This window comes from Sturnus vulgaris, chromosome 1, assembly GCF_052056855.1.
Source record: "Sturnus vulgaris isolate bStuVul1 chromosome 1, bStuVul1.hap1, whole genome shotgun sequence".
In the NCBI taxonomy this organism is placed as follows: domain Eukaryota; kingdom Metazoa; phylum Chordata; class Aves; order Passeriformes; family Sturnidae; genus Sturnus; species Sturnus vulgaris.
The window spans coordinates 44264352-44276949 of record NC_142243.1 but is presented as its reverse complement, the minus strand read 5'-3'; the positions used below and the strand labels follow the sequence as shown (position 1 = coordinate 44276949).

Genomic DNA, 12598 nt, shown 5'->3' with positions numbered 1-12598 from the left:
GCTGAGACAGTGGCAATGTGTGCTTGGCCTAATCTCATGGGTGACTCTTCAAATATTTGATCAAGGATCTTGGAAAGAAAATAGAAAGTAAGTAAATGACAAGAAGGCAAGAAAGGCTCAGGGTCTAACTTAACTAGTGGCACAAACCCCAGCGTGTTGTCCCTGAACCTCTATTGCGAAGGGAATGAACTTAGGACTGGCTCCAGCCATCAGGTAAAGCTGTTCATTACCCAGAAACTCCCTGAGGGTGGGCAGGTTGCTCCTTGTCTCTTAGAGTCCTGGGAGGCCATAGGAGTTCTGCCTTTTGCTGAGAAAAGGGATCAAGCATGTTGAGGGAGCAACTACAAAGTGAGAGAGCAACTGCTTGCAGCATTATCTATTGCTCCCTTTCTTCTCCTTCTGCCTGACCTGACAGAGCTACTGGACCTTAAAGCTCTGTCCCAGTTTTGGGCTCAAGGTGGCCCCTGTGTAATCGATAAATTCAGTTATTCTCCCACTGCTAGGAAACCCTGAGCCAGCTTACAGTGGGTGTGCCTTCTGGTTGTATTGTAAATGCAATAACTAAACAGTAAATGAGAAGTCCTTCCTTCTTGATGTACTTGTTTTTGGATCAGGAGTAGGAAGCAGCTTCTCTTGTAGAATCATTTTCATGCTGCAGGAAGAGCCACTATAGCCATCTGTTGAGGAAAATTAGCAGTTTGCAATATGTTACATCTGTAAATGGATAAACTCTTCCAGGCAGTACATGTGTTTATATACATACTCTGGTGTAATTGAGTATAGCTGAAGAACACAACTTGCTGCTTCATTCCCAAGAAGCGAGCCATACGACAAGAGAAAATGGCCTTGAGTTGCACTAGAGGAGGTTTAGAATGGATATTAGGAGAATTCTTCACTGAAAGGGCTGTAAAGCACTGGAACAGGCTGCCCGGGGAAGTGGTCGATTCAGCATCCTTGCAGATACTTAAAAGATGTGTAGATGTGGTGCTTCAGGACATGGATTAGTGGCAGACTTGGCAGTGTTGGGTTAATGACTGCACTCGATCTTAGGGGTCTTTTCAGTGTAAACAATTCTGTGATTCTCCTCTAGCTGATAGAGAGTATGCTTTTGCAGGGTGGATAATGGGTAATTTTATTTTCAAATGTACTTTTTGCAAGTGCAGATGATAAAGCAAGGATTAACATAGTAGAATATACATCTATCTTGTTCAGAATTGTCTAATTATTTCAAGAGTTATTTTGCCGCAAACATGTTCTGAAGGTTCTCAGTTGGATTTGTTTGATGTCAGAATTTTGACTGCTACAGTTTAGTATGCTGGGATTATTTGATTTTGTTCCAGGCTTACCTTTCTTTGAAGTATAGCAAAATACCCAATTATTTAAGATTCTTGGATAAGTAACTATGTTGTAAAGTTTTGTTTCTTGCTAAGACACTTTTATTTTCCCTCTAATACCTAATTGGGAGAACCAGTTTTTAAAAAGCAGCAAACACATGTCCTCATGGTAAATATACTTTTGTTCCTGTGTTTTTGATATATCACTTAGTGCAAGCAGCAAACTGAAATGACAAGCCTAAGAAAATTGTAATGGCTTTTCATGATAAGCAGTCGAATAAGTATCACATGGTAATGGCTTTGAAATTGTTGATTGGAGAGATTCAATTACATTTCTCTGATTTACTAGGCTTACATGTCACTTATATTTGCAAACTGCTTACATATTGCAGGTTCGAGTTTTTTGTCTGTGTGTGACTTTTTAGTGTGATGTTTGAAGTGGATTCAGTGGTCCTGAGCTTTTCCATGTATCGATGCTTAATCCCTTTTCTTACAACTGCCTATGCTTCAGGTATTCTCTCAAGAGTAGCACAGACTCAAGCCAAGCCCTGAGAACCAATACCCACACCAGCATCTTTTACTTTACTTCAGGAAGCCTGAATTTTGCTGTGGTTTCCAATTATTCAGTCCTGCCTATAAATCATCAGCTCCGGGAGTCTTGGTATAGAACAGTGTGAACTTTGCTGGCATTTCTTTCTCTGGCTTTTAAAATACATTTTTAACTTTTGTAATTGTGAGAAAGGGCTGTAGAACATCACTTCTAATTGTTTTGGAAAAAGAAATGAAATGAAGAACAAACCCACTTTCGTTAATGTTTTCTAAGGTAAAATATGCCATTTTCATGATTTGGAAGAGGAACATTGGGACTATTTAATGTTCTTGCTTGACAATATTGAGTTGCAAGTGAAGGCTTTGGACAGGCATATTTAAAGAAACAAGACTGGATAAGAGGACAATTGTGTGTGTGTTACTGTGTATCAGCATTTAGATGAACCTGTTTTCTCTCTATTTTCTACACTGTTCCAAATAAAAGACATTCTGTTGTGCTATTAAACCAACACACTGTCTTAGAAGGTGTAATTTTAAAACAAGACCAAATACACACCCTCTGTAGCCAGCCTGAGAGCCAGCCTTGCTGTGGGAGAGGCAGACTCCTTGTGACTGGTACAAATCCAGTGAATGTAAATGAAGCAGATTTTGCTGAATTCTGTGAAAAAAAATAAAAATCTATGCTGCTTTTGCAGTAAAAGGCATTGAGACTGCTTTCTAGTAGGGGAGCTGTCTGTGTTTATCCCTTGGAAGGTTATTTTGATCTTGTATTTGTTCAGTCTCCTGTTTTTTGTACTAGTGAATTTTTGATTTCTCTTCCCCTGCATATTTTACAGCATTGTAAGAAGGAAGACAGTGGGAACTCTGAAGTAAGAGGTGACTGATGGCATTAGCTACATGTTAAAGGAGCCAGGGCAAATCTTAGATTTGCTCTTCCAGTGGAGAATAATAAAATATATGCATTTTAGCACTGACTCTTACAGGTGCTTTGCATTTCACTGAGTCTGACTTCAGTGGGTGTCACTGGTGAGATTTTCGGGGTCCCTTTGGGATCTCTGAGACTGCTTCTGCAGCCCTCAGTGACGGAGCACGTTCCCCAGCCTTGCCCAGATAGAATTCTGGCTTGCAGTGAGCTCTCAGACCAGCGGGGAAAAGAGACCAGCATGTGCAGAAAGGCACAAATCCATAGTTTATTCTATGAAGGCTTCCTATCTAGCATATACCAATGGCTATTGTTTTACAGGGGTTTTTATATCTTTTGAGGGTTTTACAGTTTGCACCAGTTACCAAGGGAATCCTATTTTCTAACCAAACTCTGAGGGATTTTACATTCAAAGCTGGCCTATGGATACTAAAAGAAAATGAACCACTAATATTGAAGATAGATAAGAGGGTCTTCCAAGGGGGGGAAGCTAAATTCCTTTTGTATTCGTCATTTCACAAGCCATTTCCTATCTCTAAGCTATGGTTTTCCAAGGAGCTCGTTCTGAGGATGCAGGGAAACTTTCTTCTGTGTTTTCTGCTCCCTCCACAAGTGGGAGCCACTCAGAGTATCCAGAACTGGGCACATTCAAGCATCTCCCAGCTATTGTGGGGATTTTCCTTCTTTTAACTGAAATGGGGTTATTTGTATAGGTGCAGCACACTTTTGTACAGTGTTTCGTCATGCATTAGATGTCTCAGTTTCTTTCCAGTGACTTTCCCTTTTCCCCTTATAATTGAAACAGCTGGTTCTATGGTAATGAGTCCCTTTGAACTGTCAGTGTGTGTGTATATTTCTATTTACACTGCTGGCACTTTGTTCTGAACCTTCTCCCCTTCTGTCCAAATAGATTACTTGCATTATCTGATCTGTCTCATTGTTCACAGTAGCATTGCTGTGGATTCTCCAGATCCCCTTTTCTTACTGAATTTACTGCTCGTTTTTCAAAGGCCTTTATCACACTCTGGTAGGTGTAACTTAAATAAATCTTCATTAATAGTTGTCAGTTAATCAAAGTGAAGGAGAAAAAATGGTATTTTTAATTGCACAAACTATCTTGTGGAGGGGTTTAGCTAACCTATTGACTTTTCATTACATAATAATTCATATTCAAATTAATTTTGACAGCTTGAATTTTGTCTGTATTATCTATGATCATTTAAAGTTCTGTAACAATTTATAATATAATTGATGTTGACCAGGATAATTTTTTAATGCCAACAGGAGGAGAGTCTTGTGCAGTCATTTGAGATACGGCTGAAAACCAGGAGTCTAGGAACGTGGTTAAAGATAAGCAATTGAATGACTCTGTTTTAAGACAGCACTAATTGTTCATGAGCATTTTTCAGAGATGCACAGAGAAAGGCCAAGGCAATGGCCACAGGAGCAACAAAGATTAGACATCATGAAAAACCTTAATACATATCATAATAAGATAGGTAGGCTTTCCCTGTCATTCTGGGGTCTCTGTTCAGACCTGGGCAAGCCAGGTCTTAGTGACTTATCTTCTGATTAAGCACATGGAATATTAATTTAATGAACTTGCTTAATTAGGAGCTCCTGATGAATTCCCCACCTTTCCTCATTTGTGCAAAACTTATTTGCAGCTGAATGTGAAGGAATGGATTTGCTTTTCATAACCAAGGAAGCCTTGGTGCCAATAGCTGATACAGTAATTATTAGAGACTGGGAATTCCCAATTACATAAAATTTCTTAAAGAGAAATAATTACATATCTCAATTACTATCATTCCCTGAAGGGGTCCATGGCCTACATTCTGCTGGAGCTGAACAAGTTACTGAACAGAGGAACTTTTAAAAACTCTTCTACCTGAACACCCAACATAATTTTAGCTTTTTCTATAAATCTTGCTCTTACTATATTTTGTTTAACTTGATATGAATTTTATTAATTTTAAGCTTCTAACTGTAGACTTGGTTTTCATACTTCCTTTTATTAGACTTTAAACCCTGAAAGATCCAGAAACTATAGGTACAAAGCTTTCTGTCTAGAGAGTTAAGCTGTTCATGTGTTTTGAATACTAAATGTCTCTCCCATATATAATTTATAAATATAAATGTGTAGGGAGCAGCTACTGCCACGACATCCAGTGCTTGTAGGGCTGCTCTCTTTTGGAGGCACTTACTCACAGCTCTTATTTCCTGTAACCCTACTATTAGTATTTCCTACCATGTGCACTGCAAACATAATTTACCTTTCCAGGAGCAGACTCTTGCTGTTTACTTCTGTAGAAGCAGACAGATGCTGTTGGCTCATTTTCATTTCATGACCAAAGTGCCAGTAAAATAATTCAGACACAGCTTTCAACATATGGTGGTGGGAAACCTGCAACCCCCAAATTCATTTGCGTGTAGTTTGGTATGGAGTACAGGTTTCAAAATAACAAGATCTTTCTCAAAATGCAAAGCGCACTGGTTACCGCTTTAAATCTCAGCATCTTTCTCATTTTCTGCTCACTTATTGCCTGAACTGAAGGTGAGGCTGAGTGTGAATGTTTCCCTGTTTCTTCTCAAGGTGCTGTAGAGAACAATCTCTTCATTTTTCACCCAGACAACTTGCAGAAAAGCCTTTTGGACATTGTGTGTGTAGGAGGGTAAAATGACACTGTGGGCAAAAGGGTAAACTTGAAATCTGAACTCAGATAGCATCGTAGATTTATTTCATGGTGAATCTAAGGAGCCTGGTTATGAGTTTGAGGTGAGGTTATGTGGATCATCATTTTGTAATGAGCTGGATCTGGTTGTGTGAGCTGAATTCAAGTCTTTAACTCCTGGAGAGAGGCATAAACTGGTTATGTTCTGTGTCACAAAGATCCTTTCTTCTGCAAGTGCTAGACAACTGAACGTTTTTAAGCCATTTAGTCCCCCTGAATAAAGATGTATCTGTCAAATGTGTAATACTTATTTTCATTGTAATCATTGTTATCTAGGCAGGCACAATTTTCTGAACTCATGTGCTGTTGATTTTAATGAAATATCTACATGTGGGAGTCCTTGTACTGTGTACCAGAAAGGCTGGGATCAGGTATATATTCTGATTTTCTGCATGTCTTTGGAGCCAAGGGACCCAAATAATCAATTTCTTCAATAATAATCACAGAGACAATCTGTACCCCAAAAAGTTTATAATTTGATTGTTTGCTGCTTAGTCACAGAGTAGAAGAGGTGGGAAAGGAGCTCTGCAGATCATCTATTCTAAGCCTGTGCTCATAGCAGGTTGCTCAGGGCCGTGTCCAGACAAGTTTTGAATATCTCTAAGATGAAGACTTTACAAGTTTTCCGAAAAGCATGTTGCAGTGTTCAACCAAACTTACAGTAAAAAATTTCCTCTTCTTTAATCAGAATTTCCTGAATTTTCTGCTTGTTCCAGTTGCCTCTTGTCCTGTCACTGGGTGCTACTGACAAGAATTTGGCTTCATGTCCTTATTTCCCTATCTCATCATAGATATCAGTAAGATCACTTCGAGCCATGAATCTCTTTAGAAAGGTCAAAGGAGCATGTTAATTTCAAGTAAATGAGTTCTAAGTATGCCAGATACAGAACATGTTTGAGAGACTGGAGACAGAGACCTGTCTTCAAGGTTCTCACTTTTTCTTTGTAGCTGACACATTCTTTGCTGGCTTCTTTTTATTTGTTTGATTTTGTTGGGTTTTGTTTGTTTTGGTTGTTTTTTGTTTGTTTGTTGTAGCTTAGTACATTTCAATTTCAGCATAGCGCAGGTTTAATTTTTCCAGTTGGTACTGTTTTTTTGATGTTTCACTATGGAGAGGTGAAAACAGAAGGCCTAGTTTTGCTTCCCCATTCTGTTCAGTCTAGCAGTAGCTAATAACTTCGTGTGGGAAGCAGATGATCCACCACTTTCCTCTTTTCCAAAGGAAATGAGAGAGAATGTATGCAACAATGAAAGGAAAACTTTAGAAATATGTGACCTATCACTCATTTCAATTTTTTTGTATCTGTGCAATTGCTTTCCTCTAATGGGTACAGCTCTTGTTCAACGGATATTGAAACTGTGTGGACATTGAAGGAATAACAAGGTCCTAATGAACTGAAAAAGGAAGAGTTTGAAGCAAAGAAAAATGAATAAATTTTTCCTCCATCAATAATGTACATAGTTAATTGACAAAAAACTTTTTACACAATCTAACTTGTCTATGTTTGTGCAAAACAGAACTGCTTTTAGCCACTTTCAGTGGGCTCAAGATCTATTTTCCAGGCCTCCAGCTTCCTGGTGATGTGACATCAGCACAACAGCCCAAGCTGGTGATTATATTAAAAGAAGAATATAATGAGACAAAAGAATAAGGCTGTGGCTTGATCTTTTCCATTGATAAATTTAGAACCTGCAAAAGCTGGAATAATAGTCGTAGTAATAAAAAGAAATATAATTTTTATACTTATCTGCTGTTCTGAAAAACCAATGTATAATTATTGTAGGAGGAAGAAAAATACATCTCTCCCCCTCACACTGCTTCTTTTTCCTTTTTTCTTCAGTGTTGAAATCATCCATTTTAATTAAATCACCAGCCTATTTCTGCACAAAGGATGACATTTTATTAATGATGTATGATGTGTATGAGACAGAATTAACCCAATTTTCAAATAGATTTCAATTTGGAAAGGGCAACGTGTAAAAATGTCTTGTAAATATGTGGGATGAGCTTGTTGAGCAGCTTTCTGAAGGAGATGGGATTACAAAATGATGAATAATTAGACAGCAGTCTCTCCAGTCCCTCGCTTTATAACATAGCCCAATATCATTACCTTTTCCATGTGTTGTTTAGTTTTGCCTATTTTCTCAGTCATGTTTCTTTCCTAGCAGTAAATCCAAGGAAGAGTAGTTTAGGTGACAATAGTTACAAGTAACTTGGAGGGGCTGTTTTGATCTTAGCATGTCAGGCACTGTGTTTGTGGTGGGGCTTACATTTCAAACATGCCTGTAGAGCCTGAGCTTCAGAGGATGGTTGGGGTCCACTCGTGCTCACTTCACTTATATCTGAACGGGGTAGTCACAGCAGATCAGTGGTCATATAGTAAGCTGTATAGATTTGAAGAATTGTTAGTTGTTAAAAAGCTTTTGTCCCTTTTGCCAGGGAAGCAGATAATCTCCCGTCTCATCAATCAGACGAAATTTGTCTGTCTGTATTAGAGGTTCACACTCTATTGCCAACTCCTCTTACTCTGAATTGAGAAACACTTTTCTAATTTTACCTTTCTAATTCATAGGAAAACTGGATAGGTGTGATTTTGAAGGTTTTGAGTTTATTTTTAACTTAGCAGATTTGGGGAAAGGAAACTTCACTTTCATTTCTGTATCTCTGAAATGTAATTTTTATCAAAACAGTTCTCAAAAGTCATTAACCTCTGAGAACAGGGTGTTGTGCAATAGACAGTGAAAAGGTTTGAAACAGGCCACTAAAATGTCTTGCCGATAAAATGGCAAGACAAATCTGCCTGCTGAAAGTATGAGATTCATTTTTTGTGGCTGTTATGTATGGGGTAAAGTGATGAAGGCACTAATCCATGTATTAGGAAGCAGATTTTTAAAGGATCAGGCTGTGAAGCTCAGAGCAAATGTGCAAATTAGAGCATTCCCATATTCTTTATTAATGCAAAAATGGTCATATAGGGAATTTTGGAAAGCTCTGTGTTAAAATATTTTTGTTGCTTCTGTTGAGAGAAATTCTTGAGCTACAAGATTGGTGGTGGTGTTCATAATGAAGTAAGGGTTGGAGGTCCCTCTTATTCCAGCTATCTGTGCTCATGTAACTGATTCCTGACCCAAAGGAGCAAACACTCCACAACAACAAGACATGGCAGCACAAATATCCTGCCCTTCTGTTTAGAGCATCAATCTTGGCTACTGTCTTAGGAATGGAGGCACGTAATCTTCTGCATTAAGTGTGGAAACAGTGAAATGTAGTTTGGAATTTAAGGTTGGTATGAAAGGGGTCTTCTATGGCATTTATGCTAAAAGTTTGTTTAAAAGAAGTGCATCCTCTTTAAGACAAATAGAGAGAAATAAAAGCAGATCAGAGGAGTGCTGAACAAATTTAATTTACCCTTTTTAAGGTGTTATCATAAGAAATTCCGAATTACCATCCTTTCTATCCTTTGGCCTGGGGGAAGTCGAGGTGACAGTTTACCCGCAGAGTTCAGAGGCATGGTGGAAAATTTCATTTTGAACTTGGCTTACTTATCAACATATGAGGTGATTTTCTTTTTCTGTAGGTATTCCTTTGATTTTATTCTTTCCCCTCATGCTCCGGTTTTCATTTACAGTTACTGCCTAGCAGAACTTTGCATTGACTTCTGTGTGGAAGGAGGGGCTGTGTGTGCATCATCCTTAATGGACCTTTTCTCTCTTTCAGAACAAGGGATGAAGAAAATGAGCAACATCTATGAATCAGCAGCCAACACCCTGGGAATTTTTAACAGTCCATGCCTGACTAAAGTGGAGTTGCGAGTTGCATGCAAAGGCATATCAGACAGGGATGCCCTCTCAAAACCAGATCCTTGTGTCATCCTTAAAATGCAGTCGCATGGCCAGTGGTTTGAGGTGAGTGTTTAATAAAATAAAATTGATTCTTCTGGTGCTTTAGGATGGCATAGACAAACTGAGGCAAAATGGAAGTAGCAAGAACTGTAAAGAAAAGAAGCAATTTGAAGCCTGTGGCATAATCTTGCAAGAACGAAGGGAGATTTTCCATTAACCCTAACACACTTTGAATCAGAACTTCTCTTTGGAATCTAGATTAAAAATCAAGATGAATAAAGAATCATAAACATTTTCTCTTTAGGTCTTGGTTTTTCATAAAAGCTATATAATAGCACTGAAAATGATAGTGACCACCCAGCATTGCAATATAAAGAAGAGCAATACTGTGGAAGAGAGGAGAATTTATTATTAATTGGCAGGGGATTTGGTGACAGAGTAGCTTGTGTTGCAAATTTTGATCATTACAGTTGGATTCGTTGTTGCAGTTAGTAAAGCTAATATATTTGCCTATCAATTTGCCTTATATTGCAGGTTGTGTGTTTGATTAAAATCCTACTTTGTGTTATTTTACCTGATCATGGAAATAATTTTTTGATAACTGGAAACATGGTGTCTTAAAGAAATTCAAATTGTAACTATGGAACATAGAATGGAATGTAATATTTTTAATGACATCTTCTTGGTTATTTTACATGAAAGTTATAGTTGAGTGTTTATGGTTAATAGAAGCCAAAAGGTGTGACTTTAAAAAGAGAATAGAAAGTATGAAAGAGAAAATTAGGAATTTATTAAATCCAGGTAATTTTGAGTGCATATTCATCCCTCTCTTTTCAAGAGTTATAGTATTCAGCATCTGGTTGTCTTATCTGTGAAAAGCTAGAAGTAGTAATGGTGAGCATATGCAGAAAGCAAAATCTTACATTCAGGGGTCTTTTAATTTAGCATTTTCAGCCAAGTTTTTCAGACTTTGAGGATGTTGTTCCATTTATTCCAATCATTTTGACCTATGAAATTTTTCCAGTTGAGGCCAGCAGCAGCCTGATGGTATTTGATGGTATTCTTCTTCTTTACTTAGTTTGCTCTTGTGGAACCACTAGACATTTCCCTGGTAGAAAACCAGACTATAAATAGAAAAAAACTCTCACCATTGTTTTAGTGCTACAAAATCAGTGTGTCCATGTAGTTGAAATTTAGAGTGATACAGTAATTAGCCTAAAAAAGGGTAATTTTAGCTCTCTGTGTAGAAAAAAGCATTTAGCCACACTATGTGTAATCACACAGATAGTAGAAATTAACCAAGCAATGGATTAAAGGTGAAAATAAATGAAATGCCCCTGTTTAGAAAAGACACAATGAAAACTTTTATGCTGTTTCAGTTCTCTGAATAACTTTGGGTGCATTTACATACAGTTTGTCTCTGGCAGGGTAAGTAGATGTAAATTACATATTCTGATGTAGTAATGGAGATTCCCTTTATTTGGTGTGGTTTTTAATTTGGAAAGTGATTGCCTGAATAGAGTAATTCTTGCAGAACAGATCTGCCCACCTGATACGATTCTCGTCTTACGTCAGTTGCTCCTACTGTCTAGTGAGAGTCCAGGCAATTTATTTTAGTATGAAAAAAAGGTTTTAGTTCATGTTCCTATCAGTGCTGGAAAATGAATGCCACTCTGACATGATGTGTCTTTTCTGGCCAGCACCTTCTTAACAGAATTATAATTAAGTTCCAATTGCTGAGCTAAATTGAGCAGAGTCACTCAGATATAGCTGGAGACATAATTTGGCTGGAAGAATCTTCTGCTGATGGCAATCAGCGATCTAGCAAGACGTGAAGAAACAGACAACGTAATAATTAAAAAATAATAAAATTCAGTTACCAGTGAACTGAGTATATTCAACACAGAAATCACTAAATGGCAACCCCCAAAAAAAGGAATAGAACTGAGGAGTGTGGATTTGGGGCCTTCATAAATTATCTTGAATTTCCAGATACCTTAAACCCTTTTGAGATCCAAACGTGCTGTAGCAAGATACAGTATTACTGAAATGTACATACTGATTGCATACTCTGGTTGTGTGGAGGTTTTGTCAGCACAGAGTAGCTGAATTGAAGGTGTCTGAAATACAGGTTATGGTCTGTGTAGGTTGTGCTCTTGCATGTAAGTGCTTTTGAAATCCATGGAAAGTACTGAGGGCTGGCTGCATGGCTGCTCTTGGGCCAGATGCAGCTGAAGCACGTGGGCTTAGGCTGATGGGATTGCACTGTGCATGAAGTTCGAGATACTAGGATATTAGGGAGTCACTCTACAGGTGCAGACAATCCCTGAAAGTGAGTGATCTCTGTACATTTGTCTCTAGGAGAATTTTGATAAAATATGTCAGCCTGTTGCTGAGGAATTTTTTTTTTTCAGTTCTGCAGTTCTGTGTGTGCATATGTGTGTGTTTGTGTAAATTATGCCACCCACACATGTAAATATAGAATGAAAATGTGTTGATGCTCTTGTAGAGTGGGTAGGTACCGTTTCCAGGGATTGGAAATGACATCTAAGTATTCTTCTATTTTTTTTTTTTTTTCAACTGTGGTTTTCCTGTTTTGTTCAGTTTGGGGGGATTTTGTTTGTTTGTTTCCCAGACACAGAATTGGTGAGGTTGGAAGAGACCTGTAGAGGTCACATAGTCCATGTGCTGCTCAGGTGGGGACTCCTAGAGCCAGCTGCCCAGGACTGTGTCCCTCTAAGCAGGGAGATTCTGCATCCTCCCCAGGCAACCTGTGCCCGTGCCTGATCACTGGCACAAGTGAAAAAATGTTTCCTAAAGTTCCTATGTTTCAACCAGTGCACATTACCTCTGGTTCTGTCGCTAGCCACCAGTAAAAAGAGGCCTAGCTCTGTTGTCTTTGGGCCTTTCCTTCAGATATTACATTGATAAGATACCCACTGAGTGCTCCAGGTGTGTCACCTACAAACTTGCTGAAGGAACAGGCTGCACCATCATCCAGGTCATTATTGAAGATCTTAAACAGGATCCAGTGCTGACCCCTGTGCCCCACTGCTAGTCTCTGGCATCCAGCTAGAATTTGTCTCACTGATAACCAGCCTCTGAGCCTGGCGAGTTTTCAATCCACCTCACTCTCTGCTCATCCATTCCCTGCATCAACAGCTCCTCTATGAAGATCTTATGGGAGGCAGTGTCAAGGACTTACTGGAGTCCTG

At 38.6% G+C, this 12598-nt stretch overlaps 1 protein-coding gene across 2 annotated transcripts in view; it reads left to right on the top strand.

Annotated features, from left to right (window-relative positions):
• Positions 1-12598, top strand: part of CPNE4 (copine 4) — a 223454-nt gene that overhangs the window by 39776 nt on the left and 171080 nt on the right. For both annotated transcript variants that reach the window (XM_088165064.1, XM_014878363.2), the window contains one exon: positions 9259-9446. In XM_088165064.1, coding sequence (XP_088021190.1) covers positions 9267-9446 — 180 coding nt within the window. In that variant the 5' untranslated portion in view covers positions 9259-9266. The remainder of the gene's footprint in view (positions 1-9258; positions 9447-12598) is intronic.